Genomic DNA, 23,270 nt, shown 5'->3' on the forward strand with positions numbered 1-23,270 from the left:
GATACTGTTACACCTAAACCAGGATTGCTGTTAAAACACAACAAAACTGGAATTTATATCGAATTCTAAATTTTGAACCACATAATAAACACCTCAATTTTCTCAGGTGTGGCTCCATTTGTCCAAGTATCCCTTTTTTTTGGTTTATCACAATTTAACAGGTGTGTAATTGATTTGAGCAAAACTGACAAATAAAAGCTGAAATTTTAATTTAATTTTAGTTCTCGCTTTAAAATGAACGTTTTCGTTTTTGTTAAAAAGTTAAAAGTCAATAATTAAAAGCTGTTGATAAACCTTCCTCGTTGCGCAATAAAGTTCCGACGTCAATTATAGGAATGCAAGGATATGTAAGTGCATTTCAGATATCAACGTCAAGATAATTTCTATGTGTAATTAATATTGATTTATATAACCATTTTATTATTTGTTCATTGATTACATCTTGAATATAAACATAATGACTCTACTGTTACGATACGATATACAAAAGGGAGGTAATAAAATCAAATTTAACCATGATTATATAGCAGTTTTATTAATTTGTTTCTAAAATAATATTCTGTCTATAAATATCTATAAAAATGCTGTTGATGAAAACTTTAAACACATTTTAACTTTACATTTTGTAAATTTAAATTGAGGCAGAATTCCAGTGGCAACTGCTTGTCTTAATGAAGGATTGAAAAATGTGTAAATTCAAATTATTCATAGAAAATTAAATCCAGTCCAGATGTGGTAACAATTCTATCCACCTGTTTTCAACTTCATAATACATAATGATTCCTACTTAGAAATCTTAAAATTTCATTGCTATAAAAATTATCATGATCAGGGCATTTAAATGTTTGAAATCTCAATCAGTCTGGGCCTCTCAAAAAATAATAGTCAGATTTTAGATATGTCTGAAGGATTCCGTCATACATTTTCGCGGCCTGTGTAATATTTTGTCAATGTTTTTTTCCGATGTGGCAAGTTGTTAGCGTTGCTTTCGTATCATCATAGCCAATTTTCGTTGTTATTTTACAAAATTAATTTTGAATGAGATTCTTATCGAGTTTCTGCGGCGTTTCTTACAAAGAATGCTGCAATTATTATTCTTCAGCTGATTGATACCCAAACAAGCAGCCATCAGATGATAAATTCATCGTTTCGGTCATAAAAAGTGGGTCTTACACTATGAGTGTACTGTACACGAGTAAGGGTTCCCGCTGGCGATCACCATTTTCGCCGTTTACATAATTTTCCAACTAATTTTTAAGCCATTCACTGCTTTTGGTCTGGCAGGGTCAACATCGGTCCAGACCTGTAAATTATCGGTTTTAGAAGCCCTGATCATGGTAATAAATATAATAAAAATGTGCAAGCTAAAGGCTGAATAATATTCAACTGGTAATCATTAATATGCATGAATGTGGCTGGAGTCTTTGAAATATAATAATGGAATTGTCTAGACATAGTCCAAATGACAGTAAAATTTTCTGAAAGATTGAAAACATTTTTGGCATTTTTTTATGTATTATGTCCTAAAGTTAAAAACTGTGTTAATTTTTAGTATGGTAAATAGCCAGTGTGAATTCAAAAATATTTCATTTACAAATTAAACTATACCAAATATAAAGGAGATATAAGTGAATTAAATAACGGCACTTACTTTGTATTATTTATGCAATAGTTTTATTACAATAAAAGATGATAGAGTGTAATTACTATCGAAACCATCCTTTTTTTAAATTTCACTGTTAAAAATACCTCAATTTTCCATTTTATTTTCACAATATTTTCACTAAATGCTCACCTCCATTAAATGTAGAGCTACTGATTTCGACTTTGCGGTAAAAATAGTTTATCAAAATTTCTTCCCCCTGATATCCATGTAAAAGAATTCAATTCAAATCAGTAAGATTAAATATTTGTGCAAAAATGATCAAACAGATGACAAAAATATTTCAAAATAGAGCTATTTAAGCCATTGTCACTCCGTACAAGGCATTTTAAAGAAGAGCAAATATTATCATAACGTCTTTTCGCAATTTCCGCCCTTTCTCTTGCATTGAATTAAGCTAAGTGTTGGTTTAAATAGCAAAGTCATGACATAAAAAGCTCATCCTTGAAGAAAAACACTCTATAAAGCTAACCACATGGGACTTTGCCAACAGTATTTTTTATTTTATCTTTGTTTGTTAATTCTGGAGGTGTTTTCCTCTTCTTTTTTTCCCCAGGGAACATAACTCAAAAAAGTTTTATCCTACTAATATCTGTCATGTGTTCCCGTTCCAGATAGAAAAATCTGACCCGAGGGCACCTGCGTTGCCTGGTAACGAGGCTTGCCGAGTTACCGGCTACGCAGCAAGCCCGAGGGTCGGATTTTTCTATCCGGAACGGATACACATGATAAGATATTTTTTCTAGCATACCTTAATTATTTTTTTTGTGAAGAAACTGCATAAAAAAGCTCATTTTTGTACATTTCACCAAAAAACGCGTGCGATAATGTTTACTGACGTCATGACGCGCAGTAGTTTTTATTCACTGTCAACGTCAATAAGTTTTTTCGATATCAAGTCTTTGAAGGGTTATTTCATTTTGTTGTGAAGATATATTTTTGCAAAGTTAATGTTTATGAAACTCATCTATTGAAATATCATAATTATGGTTACTTAAAGTATATGATAAAAGAAATAAAAAGTATTGCGTCACAGCCCGTGACTCATCTGGCAGGGGGGGATGCCAGATGGGATTTTCCAGCACGGCTGACGTCACCGGAAATGCCTATCCGGTGTGCTAGAAAGAGTTATCCTTGATAGACACTGTGCTGTACAGAAGCTTATTGTATAAAACTTTGACAAGTTATCCAAAGGTCAATTTCTTCAGGCTAGTTGACTCGATCATCAACACAATTTGATTGGTTAAGAGTTATTATTAAATAAAAAAAAATCTATCATAATTACATACATTATACGGCTGTTAATTGCTTTTACTATTTGCGACAACGGAGAGCGACATTTGGATTGTAATAATTGTTATTTTATGTACTGTACTATTTAATAACCTAAAATGCAAATTTCATGATTCAATAAAACTTGACAAATAAAATATGGTGGCTGCTGATTTTGAACTTTTTTCACTGCATCCTATATATGGTATAAAAAAATTATACCCGATTTTTTTTTTTGCCTGCGTCCAATCTATGCTAGTGTTCTATACACAGTATAATACGGTAGATGGGACCAAAAAATTAATAATTTGGATAAATTTGACTTAAACAAAACGGAAGAAGTTTTAAACCACTGGCTGCAGAAGATTTTGGACATAGTCACATTAAAATGAGTATCTCTGTTCGTTTAAGTATTGAAATTCATTTTGATCTTGAATGCCCCGCTCAAAATAGCAATTCCCATGATCGTGACAATGAAATAACCTCCTTTAAGCTTGTTATGTTAAAGAACTTTCCAGTAATTACGGCCAGGGCCACACAAAATGCACTGCAACGATGATCATGGTCCTTGTGCATGTTAAAGTGTAATCCAGGTATAACCAGCTTTCATTAGACACAGAAGGACATTACCCCCAGGGATATATGCCTTTAAAGGCACACACCATAGGCGGATGCAAAAATAGTTTTGTTTCATTTAAATGCACTATCATCTTTATAACTATTTTGACTTTAATCTTCAAAACACACAAATACACATGATTGAGATACAGATAAAAACGATATTAGCGATTTTCTGGTGTGTTTTTAACTGAGGAATTTGAGGTCACGTTACTAAGATTCGTTTATTGGAAAAACCCATTTATTCTACATGAACATTTTTTTTGTATCAACCTTTCTTGTGCGCCTTTAAATGTCATGGCCTGCTTTCCGGCCAACCCTATTACAGCGTTAGATGTTGTTTTTTTGAAATCTCTAATTAGTTCTTGTCTTACTTCTACACAGTACTTGATCTTCATCCACATAATTGAATTAGGAGAAACTACTCAGTAAATTTATACTAATCTATTTTAGCTTGATTGTGCCGACAGCTCAAAGTGGACATGTGAATCACGCTAGCTCAGTGTCAGGGCAGAAATTAGTACTGTGTCCTTTGAGAGGCCATGAGGAACTACCCCTGTTGCAGAACGATCCCCACCCTCCCTCCCCCTGACCACTTGGAGGAGAGGCAAACACCTTTGAATAAACCACCATAAAAACTTCCACTGTTTTAATGTTCTATTATGGGCCGATAGCTTTAAAGGGACTTGACACAAGATGGTTCCCAAAATTGGCAAATACAGTCATTCCTCAAAACAAGCCTAGAATTGTCAATACGAGCTGCGAAAGATACATGTTTTGTATGCGATGTGATACATTAGTTAATCACATTCAATGCATTGTTCAGATGGATATCAATTTAATGTAAGTTTTCGACAAATCTCTTTTCTTTTTTTCTTGCAATGGTATCATTTGGTGTCTAGTCCCTTTAATAAAAATGGCAATGAATGCTTGAGGAAAAAGCATTTACCACTACCATTACAAATGATGGTGTGATGCTTTGAAAAATTAATATTCTTTCTTGAATTTACGATAATGGACACCTTTAATATTCGACCACTTTAGCATTAGAAGAGCATGTTTCTATAATCTGGACTGTTTATCACAAGACCTCTTTACCACTAGACCAATGGCCACTTGAGCCTGTCTATCATTCATTTTGGAAATAAACCTACCGTCTATCCTCTTCATAGTAAAAGAAAACTTCCGTCTGATCCAGCCATTGAGGTCCCCGTCCCCCTTACCGAAACTGCTTCTTCTCGCCGCTTTGCGCACATTGTGGTTACTGACAACATGGAAACAGTTGCTATGCTTGGCCGGAAACGTGTTAGACCGGCTACGATGAGGCGAATCTACATCCAAACTTGCTAACCCTTCAATATCTACACTTTTTGATTTAACCAATTCTTTCATGACTTTAAGTTCTGAAGTCTTCTTTTCCAGCTTAGCCTCATCAGTATCACTGTTATCTGTTTGTATTGTTATAAATCTAGTCGCCTTCTTTCCAGACTTAACAACCCTTTCATCCTCATTTTCATCCGTCTCCGCCGTTTTAACAATTTCGAAACGTTCATCGTTTCCGTCAGTTCCCACTTTTATCACACACAACTGTAACTTTGTTAAAACCACTTCTGGCTGATGAAGTTCGTTTTCAAACATTTTGTAATTTCTATTTAGCATTATCCGAAATAATCGAAATAAAGTCTCACAACACATAAGGTCAGAAGCTAACTAATTAAGTCGCATTAAAGGTGCTTAGACCATCACTCTAGCGCCAGGGTTTCCTAGAATTTATTAAGCTCCTCCTGTTAATACTATTATATCAATCAATAACACTACTTGCACAAATATGTGAATTTCGTAGTGAAATTCTTGGGAGTTTTCCGACCACATTGTTATACTAATATTATAATAGCCCTTGGATAGACACTTTTACAAATGAAATGGCAAATACTTGCAAACATAATTCACGATGGAATAAAATCTAATGAGTTTATTCTTGTGAAGATTATAAGTAGCTCCAAAGAATAAACTTCCTGCCAATATCTATAAAAATCATTCATGAAGATATTAAAATAATTACACAAGCACTTCCAATCGACTTTCTCAGCATTCTTATTACAATCACTCTGAAAAGCAGTTGTGTGTTGTTGTTTTTCTCATCCGTAAAACCGCATTTGTACGACCAAGAAAAGATATAATCTGCATATGGCAGTCAAATCAAAGGAGATAACTTCAGGATAAAACTACGACATTGAGCAGCAATATAAGTTTTCCGAGGAAACTGCGATCTATAATTCCATAATTCAAACACCAAAATAATCCAACAGAGCAGTAAAATCTCAATTCCAGGGAACCAAACAAAACTGACATATGTTTTCTTGTCCCCCGCTTGGACTTATTAGAGGACAATAATTATAAGGTCGAAAACTGCCCAGTCGGTAATTGGCTAATTGTTTATATCTAATAAGTAACCAAGTTTTATCACCATATTGAGACAAAATCTTAAATTATTCAACATCTGAGACCTTGCTTAATCTACAAAGTCAGCAATGTGTGGGTTTGTTTTTTTGTACTAATACGTAATATAATATTCAGGTAAAGACAGGTCATTCGACCAGTTCTTCTCCAAGGTTAATACGTAACAGACCATAACTGTTAGTAGTTTGTTATGCCTTACTCAAACCAAATTTTTAGGTGTGACTTAGGTAAAGAGGTTTCTTTGGAAAAAAAAAATTGGGGGGGGGGGGGGGGGGGTACTTTCTTAATTTTATTTGAACCTGTAAGGGACTTGCTCATTTTTTAATACCAAAAATTAGTTTACCCCAAAATGTATCTGAAAAACACATATTTTATAACTTATTTACTTGCTGATACCGAAATTGGAGAAAAATAAAGGTATAAGAATTATTCTGGTTTAAGTGCCGGAGCGAACATACGACAGTACAGTCACAAAAATATTAAAAAACCAAACTCTGAACCACTTGGCCCAAGACTCATACAACATTTGATGGATATTTTAACCTTTATCGAACACATTGGTCACAACATGTGATAACGTGATTAACCAGTTACACAACAATTGGGTTTGTTTTTCTGTACTTCTACGTAATATAATTTTCAGGTATAGATAGGTGACACGGCCAGTTCTTCTTCAGGGTTAATACATAAAATCACAATTAATTAATAGTTTGTTTCACGGTAGTTTGATGGGAATGATCTCATGCTTTGGTGCCATATGACCTGTAAAAAATTTAGTGACATTAACCTAAAATATTTATTTCTTCAGATGTATTAAAGGGGTCACTCCTAACAACTATTTAGCATAAAATAATTATGAATTACTGCAGTTTAACAATGTCAGAAAATCGCGAAATGCCTAAATATCTGAAAGTTAAACTACTTAAATTTGTTCGAAAGTTTTGAGTACTAAAAACATGCCATGAAAAGTACCCTAACGAAAAGTTGCATCAAAAACATGAAGCCTAAATGCACATTACCCTCATATCTTTCAATACCAACCAGAATTCTCACCTGAACATGCATCTAGTTGGAGAAATTTGTTCAAGTTTCCAAAGGTATCCTAAAAACATCTCATCACAGCGATTCGGTTCACTGACCAACACTACAGTCATTTGAAGGAACTGTACTCCCAGTCAGGAGTACAGTCCCCTTTAAATAAACATCGTGTTGATCATTGGGCCCCATCTTTGGGTAATAAAAAGCTGTATTAATATATAATTCAATAAAATATCACCTTACCCTGGCAGATATTACCACCAACTTTTTGGACATGATGCTCTTAGAAAAATAAATTCTCAGCAGCAAAATATAATATACTGGTAGCCTCCCTTTAAAGATGCACTCATATTCATAAGCAAGCAGTACCACAATTAAAACAGCTAGTAAAATGTTTTAATTTACCAAAAAGGATGAATGAATATCGAAAACAATGGTTCTTATGAAGGATACTGTGTTTAATGCAGATTACACAGTACTTCCCCATTATGAGATGATAGTAAATATCTAAATCTTTTAGGACGCACCAGTCATTTAATATTTGTTCGTTTTCAGCTATTAAATACACGGTTACAATCTTAAAGTAATTAATATTTTCCGCAAATGCATTATTTAGTAAGTTGTTAAAGTTTTATCACTCAAAATTTATGTTTGCTATAGTTACATTTTTATGTATTGATTACGAGTATCATCTTAAACACTAGTGCATTACAATTTGGCATGAAACTTAGCAAACCATTTTCCTTACTCATAATACAGACAGCTTATAAAATTTCTGGAATTTAAAGGAAAATATGACCTTGCAAGTTTACATAAAACAACAGGGGAATGGTATAAAAAGTATAAAAAAATACTTTATAATATGATTTCTGGTAATTCTGAGAAAATAAAATCTGATATGTTCAGTGGAAAACGAAATAAACTTGGGCAAAAGATATCCAACGGCCCACTCCGTGCCTACTTGAAAAACCAAATTGAAGGGGTATTTTTTGCATTTTCAAGTGACTGATATTCAAACTATTGTTGGATAATAGCATTTTCACTATAATAATTAGAGATGTTTTTGTTTTCTATAAACAACAAGACGCTTATGCAGCAACGTCGGAGTAAAGCCGGATTTTTGTTTATGCATACCTTAGATTTGAGCTAGTAACCTGTTATGTCTTTACCAAAAAGACCCATATTTATAGTTATCAGAGATATTGTTTCTGATGATGATGATGATGATGATGATGATGATGATGATGATGATGATGATGGTGATGGTGATGATGATGGTGATGGTGATGATGACGATGCTGTTGTTGTTGTTGTTGTGGTGACAATTGTGACTGTAATTATGTTGACAATAACAAAAGCAGCAATGATGATAATGATTATGGTAGTGGTGGTGTTGGTAATTTCTCTTTTCCAAAACTGACTGATAAAAAAATATCTCAATTACAAAAACAAAAATCCATAATTTACCTTAAATCTAAAAAAGGCTGCCCCAAAAGATGTTATAGAAACTACATACATAAATAATTCATTGATAACCTTAAAAGAAGCACCTATACACAAGATAGTTCTGCACATCAAGGGATACAACTCTTTGTAAGAAATTAGCTACATCTACAAATGACTTACGTTTGATGAACATAGTTGTCCCCCCTAGCAGGAAAGTTTCACAGTTCATTGGGAGGGGTGTTTTCGAAGCCTCAACGAATATGTTGATCTCGTCAATGTCCATTCTTCTTCGCTCCAGAATGGGCTGTATGGATTCTCTGTTGAGATGATGGAATGAGAGTTTAATGTTAAAACAAGATAAAGCATTAAAGGGACTTGACACCATTTTGTCCCAAATCTTCAAATACAGTATTTCCTCATAACAAGCCTTGAATTATCAATACAAACTAGTATGAGGCCAATAATAATAATTTTTTATGATTTAAATAATATTTTGATGCTGTCTCAGCTAAGTTTAAAAATAGCGCCTAATGGTTTCCCAGTTTTATAATGTGTATATTTAACATGTGAAAGTCAAGTGATTAGTTCAGAGAAATATACAGAAGGTTTTTTCAAATTAACTAGGATTATGTGTTAGACATAAACCCAGTAAATCTTAAAAATGGAAAAAGAAGCAATAACCTCGATGTTGCATTTTAAACAAAGCCAACAGTCGTCTGTAGTTTTTCGGTTGAGAAAGGGGAATAATTCAACAATAATTATAGCCAGAGTTATGTATGCCTGCCTAGCTATACATGTGAATATTGTCTTTGGCAGCATATGTACCAAGTTTTATTTGAATATCTTAAACAGTTTTTGAGTCAAGGCCAAGGTTGAAGTTTTTGCAAGCCGGTTATGACGCCTGATCAAGGACATTTAGGCTACGATAATACATCAACATTTTTTTTAAGGTGCACAATACAGATTGATGGAACAAAAAAGAATAACAGATTTAAAGATAATAGCCTATATAAATGGTGTTGTTTTTTTTCATTTAATAACTACATGGCCACAAATTTACCAGTTAAAAAAAAGAGCCAAAATATCACTAGTATTATTATAATCTGTAGCTAAATCATATGCCTCTTTTTATTTGATCATTAAAGCAACTGTGCACCAGATGATCAAATTGCAAGAAAAAAAGAAAATTGTCGAAAACTGTCATAAACTTGGTATTTATATGTACAATGCATTGAAACTTACTCACTGAAGTACCACATAGTTTACAATTTATCTTTACAAGTTTAGCAGTTATTTCGTATTTTTCCATTAAAAAAGATTACTGGGTATGTCTACCTAGTAGAATTCATTCCTTATGCGTGATTGGCTAGTCAATGTTATCACGTGATATTACCAAGTTAGGTATAAAGCTTAAATATACCACTCGTTTAGAGTAAGCCTTCGTAGCTCAGTCGATAAAGTACTGGATTGCTATTTTGGCGACACAGGTTCGAACCCGGTCTCCAACACAATTTTTTTTTGGTACTTTTTTTACAATTATGATATCAAAGTGTAACACATTCTATTAAATAATTGTCCTGAGATTCGTTACAGAAAAAAACTTTTTTTGGTGCTAATCTGGTGTACAGTCCCTTTAAAGTCAAATAAGTTTATCATGATAATGCATTGAACAAAAAAAAATATTAAAAAATGGCATCAACCAATATTGTGCACCTTGAATCTTTGTCTTGATCAAAACACTTCCCCGTCTTTATCAGAAACGTTCATCATACAAAAGCAGGTATACTTCAGACATTACCCTTAGCCAATGTTTACATCACTGTACAAACAAAACAATTCAGAGCCTGAATAAATCAGTTTAAAACAATGGTAAAATGCATGTTCAAGCGTAAATCAAACTAATAAACAGTAATATTCTCAGTGCATTATTATCAAGTAATATTGTTATTGATCTACCTCAGGGAGACATTTTTTGGCAGCGATAATTTCAATGCATTCGGAGCTCCTCGGCCATTTTTATTGAAAACAACCTTGGATGTATTTGGAAGGTTAACATACTCAAAATATATATACACACATTCAAACAGTGGTACTTTTAAGTCCGCTGCAAGTAGATCGCGTAGTAATTTTATTAAGCAGTTAAACTTTATGACTTAACTCTAGGGAATCTTAATTATGTTTTGCAATAATACACTTCACTGGCAACAATTTAAACTGAGATCAATAAAAACACTATGTTAAGTTTATGATAATTAAAAAATTTACGAACTACTTCAACTGAAGTACCGGCATACATCCAAGGTTTCGATAAAAATGGCCGAGGGGTTCCTAATTAATTTCAATGTCCTCCTCTCCGCAAGGGAGATAAATCTTAAAGTGAGCAATACTCTCAGCAAGGGAGATAAATCTTAAAGTGAGCAATACTCTCCGCAAGGGAGATAAATCTTAAAGTGAGCAATACTCTCAGCAAGGGAGATAAATCTTAAAGTGAGCAATACTCTCAGCAAGGGAGATAAATCTTAAAGTGAGCAATACTCTCAGCAAGGGAGATAAATCTTAAAGTGAAAGTCTATTACCAGTAATTTTGATTTACCCGAGGGAGACATATTTTCGGCAGTGATTATTTTAATGTCCTCATTTCCGCAAGGGAGTTAAATCTTTAAAGTTGACATCTAGTACCAAGTAATATTGTAAATGATTTACCTGAGGGAGACATTTTTTTCAGCAGCGATTATTTCAATGTCCTCGTCTCCGCAAGGGAGTAAAATCTTCAAGGTGAATGTCTCATGGTTTATTGTCCCCTGGAAAATGGTAAATCACATTTTTGTCATTATTCATGATTATAGAGCTTTCAGTAAAGATTTACAGATAATTGTGTTATTTGTGTTAATTAAATTGTTAGTATTATTTCACTCTTACGAACCAACAATTTTTTTTGGCTATAATAAAATCTTGATGTGAAACATTCTGAAAAAAAGAAGCTAAAAAAAGTAATATTTATCAGTGTGTTTTAAAGATACATAAAGTTAATAAAAACATCTTTTGAATTTGATCTACACTATATTACAATAATATTTGGGTTTATTTTTTCATACAATATAAAGTGATGTGAACATCGGGTAGGTTGTTCAGAAAAATAATTAAAGTTAACAAAATTGTTAACATTACCGATTATCGTCGTTAACTATTCAATCTTTACTGCTCTGGAAGTTTTATAAATACACTCTTGATTTGCAGGACTTCTTACAAGATTAAGTTAAGACAACTGCTTCCGCTTTGAAATTTTATTTAAGCATATTGGCAGATCGTGATATAGTGAACTTTTATAATTTAATGATTCTGTTACCTGCTTTGTTATCTTTAAGTTCTGAACAATCTGCCTATTGTTTAAAATCTACATTCTTATCTCATAATGTTATTAAACATAGAAAATAATATTTTTCATACACATTTTAAGAGCAAAATTGAGCATGCTTAAACAATTAAAATTGACGATACTAAATTAATAAAAAAAAATGTTCTTATCCCATTTACCCAACCATTCTGTCTAAAATTTGCAATGATGAAAACTTAAAAATTATGGAGAGTAAAAACCATGCATAGAGTACACTTTCTTTTTAAAAAGACCAAAAAAAGAAAGAAATAGATGATGATAGTTTGTTTCAGTGAAAAATAGAAATATAATTCACGGAGGAGTAAGCACGAAAAGTTATATTTCATGAGGTAGGTTTGTCACCAACATATTTACTTTTGGTGCTCAGGGGATTTTAAACATGTCTAAATAATGCATCATTATTTCGTACATGCCCTATATCTGGAAGGCTTTTCAGGGGATAGTGGCTCAGAAAACCAGTGCACATTGGCAACAAGGGGATATCATCATTTATTGCTTTGGCGCTGGCATTTGATTTAAACTAGCATTTCATTTTAACTGAAAAGCACTGTGTTTAGTATATGTAACAAAATTTCTTGTACAAGGCAATCTAGTCTATAAACTTTTCCTAATGTATTTTTTTTAAATTCTACTTCTAGACCAAGCCTTGGATCAAAATTCCACGGGTTTCCGTAAAGCCATCATTAATAAATGGCTTGTTTAGCGTTTCCCTACCTTCATTTTGAGGTGTGGGTAGGTATGCAAATTTTATGTGATTTTTTCTGCTCCATACCCTTTTAATTCCGTAATGAAAAACAACAACCAACAAAATTATGACCATATAATAAAACATTTGAGTCGTGGGTATTTTTGAGGGTCATTCAGGAAACTCCAAACAAACAAGTTATTAATTATGGCCTTCTGGCAGAACCATTACATCAGTGGTTTCCAATGTTTTTAAGTGAATTACGATATGAATCCTGGAACAAACACAACTGCTAAAGTCTAAATGTGTAACATGCGTCTATATATGCAACAAAACACAAAATACAACCAATGTGTAATAATGACATAACGTACATTTCACAAAACCCAAATTAACGAAAACATATTAATGCCCACTACCAAGCCTCTAGGTACACAGACTAACAATAATGAGACACCTTTCCGACTCGCTGGAGAGCTTGGTTTGGTGATCGTCCAGACGAGGCCATTAGAGTGTTTTCGTCAATACTACCATGGTAACTATAGCGATGCTCATGTGACCCTTCATCATCCGAGTTAACAGGGTGACCAAATATGTCACTGGCGCTATGACTTCGAAATCCCTGTTTTGAAAAGCCATTATATACATTACAAGAAGCATAATAATTGGGAGTATACATCAAAAACCCTTACACAAGCATATTATTTTTTAGACTTAAAATATACAGCAAACCAAGATATTACAAGACTTGAACAAACACAAAGCAATTAATGTATGATATATTTGTTATATACCAGACAAGATTATTTTAATACATCGATTATCAGATATATGATTTCTTAACAAAAATATGCCCTCAGAACTTCTCAAGGCTGTGTTATAACCATAGAGTCAAGAACAGTAACTCTTACAGTATATTAAACAGTTCTATCCTAATTGTCCCCCTTCAATTTTCTTATTTGATTCAAAAAAATATTCATAGAAACGTTTGTAAAACCTCTGCATTTTCCATCAAAAACAACCTGGAATGTATGCCGGTACATCAGTAGAAGTAGTTCGGAAAGTTTTAAATAATAGTATTTATTAATTCTAGTGTTTTAACATATATTTTGTATTACTAAGTTTACTAAATGGATAGCAAATGAAGCACATGATCGCATAAATAATTTAGATTCCAAAGAGTAAAGTCATTAAGTTAACCAGCTTAATTTTGAAATAACTACAGGATCTACTTGTAGCTTGGTTGAATGTAAAGATTTCTGACATTATAAACCGTCCATATACATCCAAGGTTGTTTTCGATGGAAAATGGCCAAGGTGTTCCAAATGATACAAAAAATATATGCAGGGCTCGACATTAACGGTGGTCCGATGGTCCGGGACCACCAGATTCATGGTCCGGACCAGTAGAAACCAGTTCTGGCTAGTCCGACTGGACCAGTGAAATTTCCAAGAAGAAATAATTTAATCAGAAATGTTAAGCACGATCCCTGACTAAATCTGACAATATGTATAATCCAACAAATAAATGCAGTGCAAGCAGCGTTCGTTGTTTTTATTACCATTCCCTTGCGCATGCGTTACATCTGCGACCGGAAGTAAACAGCACAGAACAGTTTACGATAGCTGTGAAATCATCGGAATTAGGTCAATCTTTATTACGATGTAAAATTCCAATAACTTATTTTAGCAAATCATTTCGTCCATATTTATAGCATTGAATTTGGTTTTTAAGTATTTATCGTATGCATAGTAAATTAAAGCCATTTGCTAATGTGATTGACAAATTTTAATGTACATTCAAGTCAGATATGTACTATATATCTTTTATTGCTGCCTGATAATCCAACGTATATTCTAGTCAATCCTCATACTATTGTTTCATTGTTGTAATGTTAACCAGTTAAAGTTTTATATTAAAATTAAAAGCTCACTATTATTTTCATCATGTGTGTATATAATAAACCTTCACAGGCAAAGAATTGAAATCATATCATCAAAAAGTATCAATTTGGTCAGGACCAGTGGATATTAGGTCAGGACCAGTAGAAAATATATCTACTAGTCCGAATGGACCAGTGGATTTAAAAGTTAACGTCGAGCCCTGATATGAATTCTAAAATTAAACCTTATTTTTATTTCAATAAGTCTTGAAACTATCAACAACAAGATGAAAAAAGAAAAGCTGGAAATTCATAGCCATAAATATTGGGTAAACGATATGAAACATTGAGAAAATATTACTAAGACAGAAATTTCCGGCCACAAAGGTTACAGACAGCATTATCGGATGTAGTTTTTAGCCCAAATGACAAGAAGCTTCTAACACGAGCCAAAAAATGGCAATTTTCTATAATTTGATCCCAAGATGTTTCATTGGCGTTCTAAGAAATAAAGAGTGATCATGTCTGAGAATTGACATAAGGATAAAGGTTACTGTTCGGGATATCTGCTTTCATAATAAATTTGTTCTTGAAGCATGAGGGCGGTGAATGATATCAGAAGATCATGAAGATTTGAATAACTGGAGTTTTAAATTTATAACATTATTTTTACATAAAAAAGGCAATAAATTTCCTATTTTTTTCTGTTCAGTTTCAAATCTTAAAAGCTCTTCTTAAATGCATTAAAATACCAACAACCGAGTGCTGTGGATGGGTCTTTCATCTTTTTCAGTCAAACAAGGCAATAAGTCAACAATTATCCAAACCAGAGTTATAGTCCTTGCTATACAAGTGTGTGTTGTCTCTGGAAACATGTACATCAAGTTTCGTTTGAATATTTTGAATCAATTTTGAGTTATGGTTATTAACACTCTGCGCAACAACGGTGACACCCTCTCTCCGAGGACATCAAAGCTATTACAATACCCAGACATCATTTCCTTAAAATCAGACATATTAAAAACATTTGTTTGAGTTTTTGTAATTATTTACAAACACATTTCTACAAAATCGACCGAAGCCTCTTCAATATGTAAGTACTTAAAGTCTTTATCTATTTTTCCCTAAAACAAAGCAATTTGCATATTTTCTGAGGAATACTATTTCGTTATGCAAATCAAAATACAAAATACAACAAAAACGTTGAGTATCCATAATTGGCACAGCAGGACAATCAATTTTCAATCAGATCTCGGGCACACTGAAGTAAATCAACTCTGCAAAGACTCATTTTAATGTAGCAGCAAGAAGAATGATGGGGCAATTAAATCAAATATAAAGTGCTCAGACTTTTTCCTTTTAGGAAACAGCATTTAGTTGCCAGGAATATTAACCTAATACAAAGTTATGTTTGAATATCTTTAACAGGTTTTGGGTAATGGCCAAGTTTGATGGTTTTGCATGTCATACTACACCAGCAGCTGATGATACACCAACAATGCGTCAATGGCTTTCACCAACGACGCTTTCAAAATACCTCAATTTGTTCTTTGAAAAACAGACCAGCAGCCAATTGTTAAAAAATAGTTATATTCTTCGGTTTAGTCAAAGTTAGACGATAAGTCTACTGATTGGTCATAATTAAACCAATAATTACTATTGAACAATTAAATAAATGTGCAAACTAACCAAAAGATAACCTCTGAACAACTTACTGTAACCAAGTTTAATATAATTGGCTGCTGCTTAACGCTCCCTTAAAGGTACTTGACAACAGATGGTTCCAAAATCCGCAAAAGCAGTATTTCCTCAAAACAGGACTAGAATTGTCAATACAAGCTAGTAGGAGACCGATAATACATCACTTTACATGATTAGAGAATATATTTTCACTGTTACAGCTGAGTTCACCCGTTTAAAAATAGCACATAATGGTTTTCCAGCTTAAAGTGGGTGTATTTAGCTGGTGAAAGTCACTTGTACAAATACATAAATAATGCTATTTTTAGATTTACCCGGATTTACCTGGTAGACACCCCAGTAAATTTTCAAATTGGAAAAAAGTCAAAAGATACATGACTGTGCTGTAAGCTTTGTGATACATCAGAAATTAAAATTCAATGTGTTGCACACAACGATATAAATCTTATGTTAGCTTCAACAATTATCTTTTTTCTTGTGGTTTACATTTGGTGTCTTGTCCCTTTAATACATTCCAGTTAGAAAAAAACCTATCAAGAGGGCACAAAAGTCAATGCTCATCAAGATTCAGTGAACACATATTCTACAGCGGCTCATTTTTGTTATTATATAAGTGTGTCCTGTGTGTCAGTTCAGTTCTAATTATGGAGCTTCATGAAGCCCTAGTAATATGCCCATATAAGTCTTCGGCAATCTGCATGAAGCCTGATTTTCATTTCCTGAATGGCCGGTATATGTTGACCAGAATATCAGACATTAGTCAGCAATTTGGTCCAAGGATGGATGAGGCATAATTAATACGTGACAAATGGTTTGACCTAATATTTAGACCGATGAGAAACTAAACTAATTCTAGTTGTTCTAACAAAGAAAGTTGATATGAAAATTGGGACAAGACATGGTAGATACTATACTTCCATGGTAATCAGTGTGTGTATACCACCTGATAAATTACCTCATAAATGCTACATGGAAAGCAACATTTTGCTTCAAATGAAGACTTAAAACAAAGATAACTTTTCTCTTTCTTCACCGAATATTTCAGATGATATGGCTGAAAACACTAAAAACAAAGATCTCTAACTGAACTTGTATCTGACAACACTAGTACTGATGAAAGTTGTAGGAATATCTCCATATTGAGAGCCAATTTTACAAAAAGGTACTGTAAACAGTCAAAACTAAGGAAAAAGGTCTTGTTTGGGCTGTTATTTCGAAAGTATGTAATTGATTACAAAATGGTACTGTAAACAGTCAAAACTAGAAAAAATAAAATATTCAAATCAGTGCCAAACTTTCAAAATCATACAGCCAAAGCAAGACCTGAAAGTATCAAAACTTCTACAGCACACTGGAACTGACACCATCAATTTGTTGTCATGGTTACCAAAAAAAGCCTAATTGCACCAAAACACTGCAAACAAACAAACAGAAATTTATTCCACAATGTACGGTAATACAGCAATTGATCAAAGCTTACCGTAGTGTGACGTCGTTTGGCTTTCACAACTTTTTTACGTTTCAGTTTTTTCTCCGCTTCAGACCCGTCTACAATGTCTTTACTGGAATAAAAAAATAGTTTTGGTAAATAAAACGGCATGTGTAAATCTAGTCAGACAGACGAAATCCCCTCTACCAATTTTTTCATAAGTGAATAAAATCCCTGAATAAACTATCTAACTCATCTTGCCCATTTTGGAGGTATTCTACCGTATATATTACAGGGGGGGCTCCAGGATTTGATGTTAGAAGGTGCGTAACCTTTCAAGTTTTGCCCCTCACTCATAACCAAAATTTATTAAGTATATAGTGTTTGTAGGAGGTTTTGAGAAAAAGAAAATTTAACAATTTCTAGTCTGAAATGGTGCATCTTGGTTGTATTTTGTTACTTTTTTCTCCTCAACTAAAATAAATGTAAACTTTGAGTTACAGTTAAAAAAGTTAATAGACTTTCTCAACAAACTGTCACAAGAATAAAGATAATAAATGAATGTTATTAGTGGTATTTGTATAACATTGGTACATTTAAACTCCATAAAGTCTAATAGAATATTTATTATTGGTGTTAATTCGAAATGCCCTTTTTGGGGGACAACTTCCTCTCTTTAAAGGGCCCGGCCCATTTCCTTGCAAACCTTAGAGACGGCCCTGACATGCAACGTTGCGTTTCAAAAAATGTGAAAGCACTTTAAGAGTGTTTTATTATCAACTCCAAGTATCAAAACGATGTCAAATTTCATGATAGGAGTCAAACTCGGACAATAAAATGATATTCTCTCTTAAGGGGAAGTAATAAAGCTATATGATTTTACGACCGATCGCTTGTACCTAAAATCTTTATACTGTAACGCACTGTAAAACACTCACATTCGATAAATATTGATATGAATATTTGCTTATGTTATTTTTTTATTATCATCAACAAGTTCAGATAAGACCTAATTTGATATTTGAAGATAGATGATAAATGGTTTTCAAGTTTCAAATAAATATGTTAAGATGTCAACTGACTGATCCTGGATAAACTGGTTCTGGATTTATGTATGTGCATTTTCCTCCTTTAAAATTAATGAGTTATCTCAAATAGCCATACAACTGCTGTTTGACATAAAAATGTCAATTCTCAGCAAGTGTTCTTATTTTAATTTCATGTCTGAATTATTTTCCATCAAAACTGGTGAAAGGCTCCTTACACTAAACATAACAGCATAAATTTATAAAGGCAGCTCTGTATAATAAATTACACTAATATTTTGAGTAATAATTTGATAGGGCCAAAGTAACAATTTCTAAGGAATTATTTTATTAGGTAACACTAAGCTTTGTCTGCATTTCATTTTCACACAATAGCCTTTTTAGCTGGGTCATTGCTGACTTATTGCTCTACAAAAAACAGGACATTCACAAAAAAAGAAATAGCTAAAATACTCAAAATGGTCGGAATAAGTTTGTCCAGTGGCAATTCGAATTAGAACCGGGTGTTAAAAATAAGACACTAGGTTGTGAAACCATTATTTCTTTTGGTAACGCCTAAGTAAATTGGACACATGTTTACCAAGTTTCATAACAACATCTTCAATGGTTTCTGAGTTATGGCCAACATTTAAATTCACCCATAACAACACAGCTATAACAATCGATACACCCAACTTTGTTTCCTTGCTTTAAGAGTGCAAAAAGTGTTACATAGCAGTTCAAATGAGCCTTTGCAAATCTAATAAAATCTGATTAAAGAGCACTTTTCTTTGGAGATACCAGTTTGAACAATGGAAAGGCTACAACATTTATACATTGAGCTTTTTGATTGTATTTTAAGATGGCTGCAATAAAAGTCAAATATTGCGTCATACTGAGAATGCCTGGGACCGAATGCCAATAAACATCAGATGATTTTTTTTTTACAGTCCAACAGGGAGAAATTTTTAAATTGTCATAAAAGGCAGAGTTATGAGCCTTGCTGTATATGTGCATATTGTCTTTGGCAACATGTGTACCAAGTTTCATATGAATATCTTGAAATAACTTTTTAAAGTATGATGCCGGCAATAAAGACAAAAGGGCTATGGCAAATTTTCAACCTATTCAATTCAAAGGGCAAGCTAAATATAGAATCAGAAAAAAACATTTGTTTTACAGACTAAATAAAAACATGTTTTTTAGTGATACCTGACAGAATTCTTCCTGTCCGTCTCCATGGCAACCACCAGTTCCCCGTCATCATCCCCCTCTCCTGGCTCAATCTCCTCTATATCCATACTTGTCAGTGATTGGTTGATGAAGTTTGGGGTGGAGTTTGTGTGCATGAACCGCGCCGTCTTCTCATTGACTGAAACATAAAATGCAGCAGCTTAGTGATTGGTTCATGAAATTCAGATTGAATTGGTGTTCATCAATTATGCAGTCTTTTTATTGGTTGAAATACAACATTCTGCTCAGTGATTGGCCCATAAAAGTTGGGGTGGAGTATGTGCATGTACCTTTGCCATCTTATTATTGGCTGAAATATAACATACTGTTCATTGATTGGTCCCTTAAAATTGAGGATGTAGTTGGTGTGCATGCAATTGTGCAGTCTTTGATCTAGCTGAAATAACAAACTGCTCAGTGATTGGTCCGTAAGAGTTGGGATAAAGTTGGTATGCATGAAACCGTGCCGTCTTCGAACTGGCTGAAATAACAAACTGCTCAGTGATTGGTCAATTAGAGTTGGGATGAAGTTGGTGTGCAAGAAACTGGCCATCTTCGAACTGGCTAAAATAACAAACTGCTCAGTGATTGGTCAATAAGAGTTGGATTGGAGTTGGTGTGCATGAAACCATGCCGTCTTAGAACTGGCTGAAATAACAAACTGCTCAGTGATTGGTCAATTAGAGTTGGGATGAAGTTGGTGTGCAAGAAACTGGCCATCTTCGAACTGGCTTAAATAACAAACTGCTCAGTGATTGGTCAATAAGAGTTGGACTGGAGTTGGTGTGCATGAAACCATGCCGTCTTCGAACTGGCTGAAATAACAAACTGCTCAGTGATTGGTCAATAAGAGTTGCAACTGGCTGAAATATCACATACTGTTCTGAATGTGATTGATTGATATTGTGGGTGTACACGGGCTGCTATCTTCTCTCTAGTTAGAAATATACTGACAAACAATGAAATCATACAAAATACCATTGGAAATTATTGTTAAAAGCATTGCCTTGCAAAACCCCGTATAAAATTCCAATCCTTATGAAATTATAAAGTCTGACGTTGAGATGAACGTCATTTAGACGTAAGCACAGAAAACATCCTCTTATAGAGACAAAAACTGGCATTTACAAAGCACCGCTTAATCACTTCAGACACAAATTTGCAGACTGATCAAATGACTGATGTATTTTCCAAGCCTCAACACATGTTTGTGACTTGTTTCTTACTGTGTTTGATTCCAAGGCCTTCATAACTGCCATTTGAGCTGTCAAAACCTTATACAGAAATCTTGATTAAGAATATGCCAAGAATAGTTCTAGTTCATTTATACATACAGTAATCATAAAAATGAGCCATAACATAAAAATTACGTTTTTATATTTTGTAAGTTTGGCAATTTTAATGACTGTAAGTGACTGTAATGCACCAGTTCATTGTAACAACGCCCCCTCCCCCCCCCCCCCCCCGGAACGGGGGTATACCGAGGAAATGGGCTGTATTTTTACATTCCTGGTGGCCCCGTAGTGCCGCGGTGGTTTTGTCTTCGCACCAAAATAGCGGGGAATGAGTCTTACCTAAGGTCCCTGGGGTGCGGGGGCATTTGGCAGGGATTTAATCAACAGTTCATCCCCACATGACAGGGATTTTACCCGGTCTTGGCTGGACTGCAAGTCAAAGTCACTGCTATTCCCCGGACCTGGGGGGGGGGGGGGGGGGGGGTTCACAGGGTACAATTGACTGGTGTATAAGTTTATGTAGAAGTTTTAAGAACACTCAACGTTTATAATGTAAAGTTTAAACTTGTCATTTTCATCTTCCACTATGGATATAGTATTTATTTTTCATCAATGCTGACCCTATATCATTTTGGTTCCATTTTAAAGAGAATTGATTGCTGAGGACTTATATATGGTGGCAGATCGGAGCACTAGTGGTAATTAACACACTTGACTGTCAATCCAGGGCTTGCTGGATCGATTCCCAGCTGCACCACAAAAAAATACTTATTGTCTTCTGGGAGGGACGTTTAATGGGGGTCCTGTGTGACAGTGCTATACACTAGTCCTAAAGAACCAGTTTAGCTCTAACCAGGGTAACATTCTGTCTGTGCACTTTGCTCCAAAAACATTATGATGACTTAATTATCTTGTCGGAGTAATCACTGAATGGGCCTTTTTTTTAAAGCGTTATAAGTTACGCTTTTAGCCATAAAAAACATCTTTCGATTGTAAATATGAAAAACAGTGATCTGATTTTTGTTTAAGCAGTCTTATCTTACTGGCTTCCACACATTTACGCAAAAAAAAGAATCATATCAAACCAAAAAATAAAAGAGTTGTCACGACGGTCAATCTGTAAGAGTGCAGCTTTAGAGGCCCAAAAAAAAATATTATAATATGTTTTCACAAAACCCTTTCAATTGATTTCTAAAATAATTTGCCTTGCACCTTGCAATTTACTCCTATTTCTATCGATCAATATTGAATAATTGATAATCATCGGGCGGATTGTTCAGAACTTTGTTAATGTTCACAACATGATTAATAACATTGTTGTTCACTTCTAGGCGTAAAATGTTAAATAATGTACGTGATTACATATATTTTAACAAGTACAGCTGAAACATTTGTCTAAAATTGTGTTAGAAATACAGCAGATGAAAGTGAATCCATTAATTTTCCAGAAAAGTAACATTTTGAAAGTTAACAACGATGACGTTAACAACATTGTTAACTTGAACAGTGTTCTGAACGATCAGCCAAATTTTTCTTGATCATATAAACGGTGTTAAATATAATAAAGCACTTAATTATTTTATCAAATTCTGCTCATTTTGCAAACTACTTTAATTTACTCTTAAGTCAGGGTGAGGAATGACGTGACCTGGTGGTGGTGGTGTTAGTAGTTTATACTCCGGGTCCCGGCGTGAGCACATTAAAAGGTCCCAGAGTGACAGTTCAACCACTGCACACCTTACCGTGGCAGACTATCAGGCGGTTAACCAGTACTAAGTGCCTTCACCTCTGCAAGGAACTGACAACTTCTGTACATGCCAAGCACGGCAGTGGTACAGTGTGAATGGTCATAGAAAGGATTTCATAACCAATCACAACAGAAGTGACCTGGTCCGCCCGGGAATCGAAACCGGGTTGTCAAATTCACAGTCCAACGCACTACCTATTGAGCTAATCGGGCGGACTGATGTGACCTGAGGAATCACATGACCTAAAAGGCATTCTTAACAAGGGTCACAATCGATGTTAACAAACAAGTGTGGTTAAATTCTAAAAAAACTTTTATGACAGAAAAGATATAAAAATATTTCTAAGCCTTAATTAAAAAACTGCTTTTTTTCTGCTTCTGCTTATTTTAATGATGAAATCCTTGGCCACAATTACAGCATTGCATAATGTTCGACAACAT

General features: G+C 34.0%; 1 protein-coding gene across 1 annotated transcript in view; it reads right to left on the reverse strand.

The window, feature by feature from the left end:
* Positions 1-23,270, reverse strand: part of LOC128246834 (uncharacterized) — a 114,388-nt gene that overhangs the window by 66,543 nt on the left and 24,575 nt on the right. Inside the window, 5 exon segments of the mRNA XM_052965303.1 lie at positions 8,678-8,814; positions 11,201-11,298; positions 13,034-13,198; positions 17,641-17,722; positions 19,827-19,986. Coding sequence (XP_052821263.1) covers positions 8,678-8,814; positions 11,201-11,298; positions 13,034-13,198; positions 17,641-17,722; positions 19,827-19,986 — 642 coding nt within the window.

This window comes from Mya arenaria, chromosome 9 (assembly GCF_026914265.1).
Source record: "Mya arenaria isolate MELC-2E11 chromosome 9, ASM2691426v1".
Classification (NCBI taxonomy): Eukaryota; Metazoa; Mollusca; class Bivalvia; order Myida; family Myidae; genus Mya; species Mya arenaria.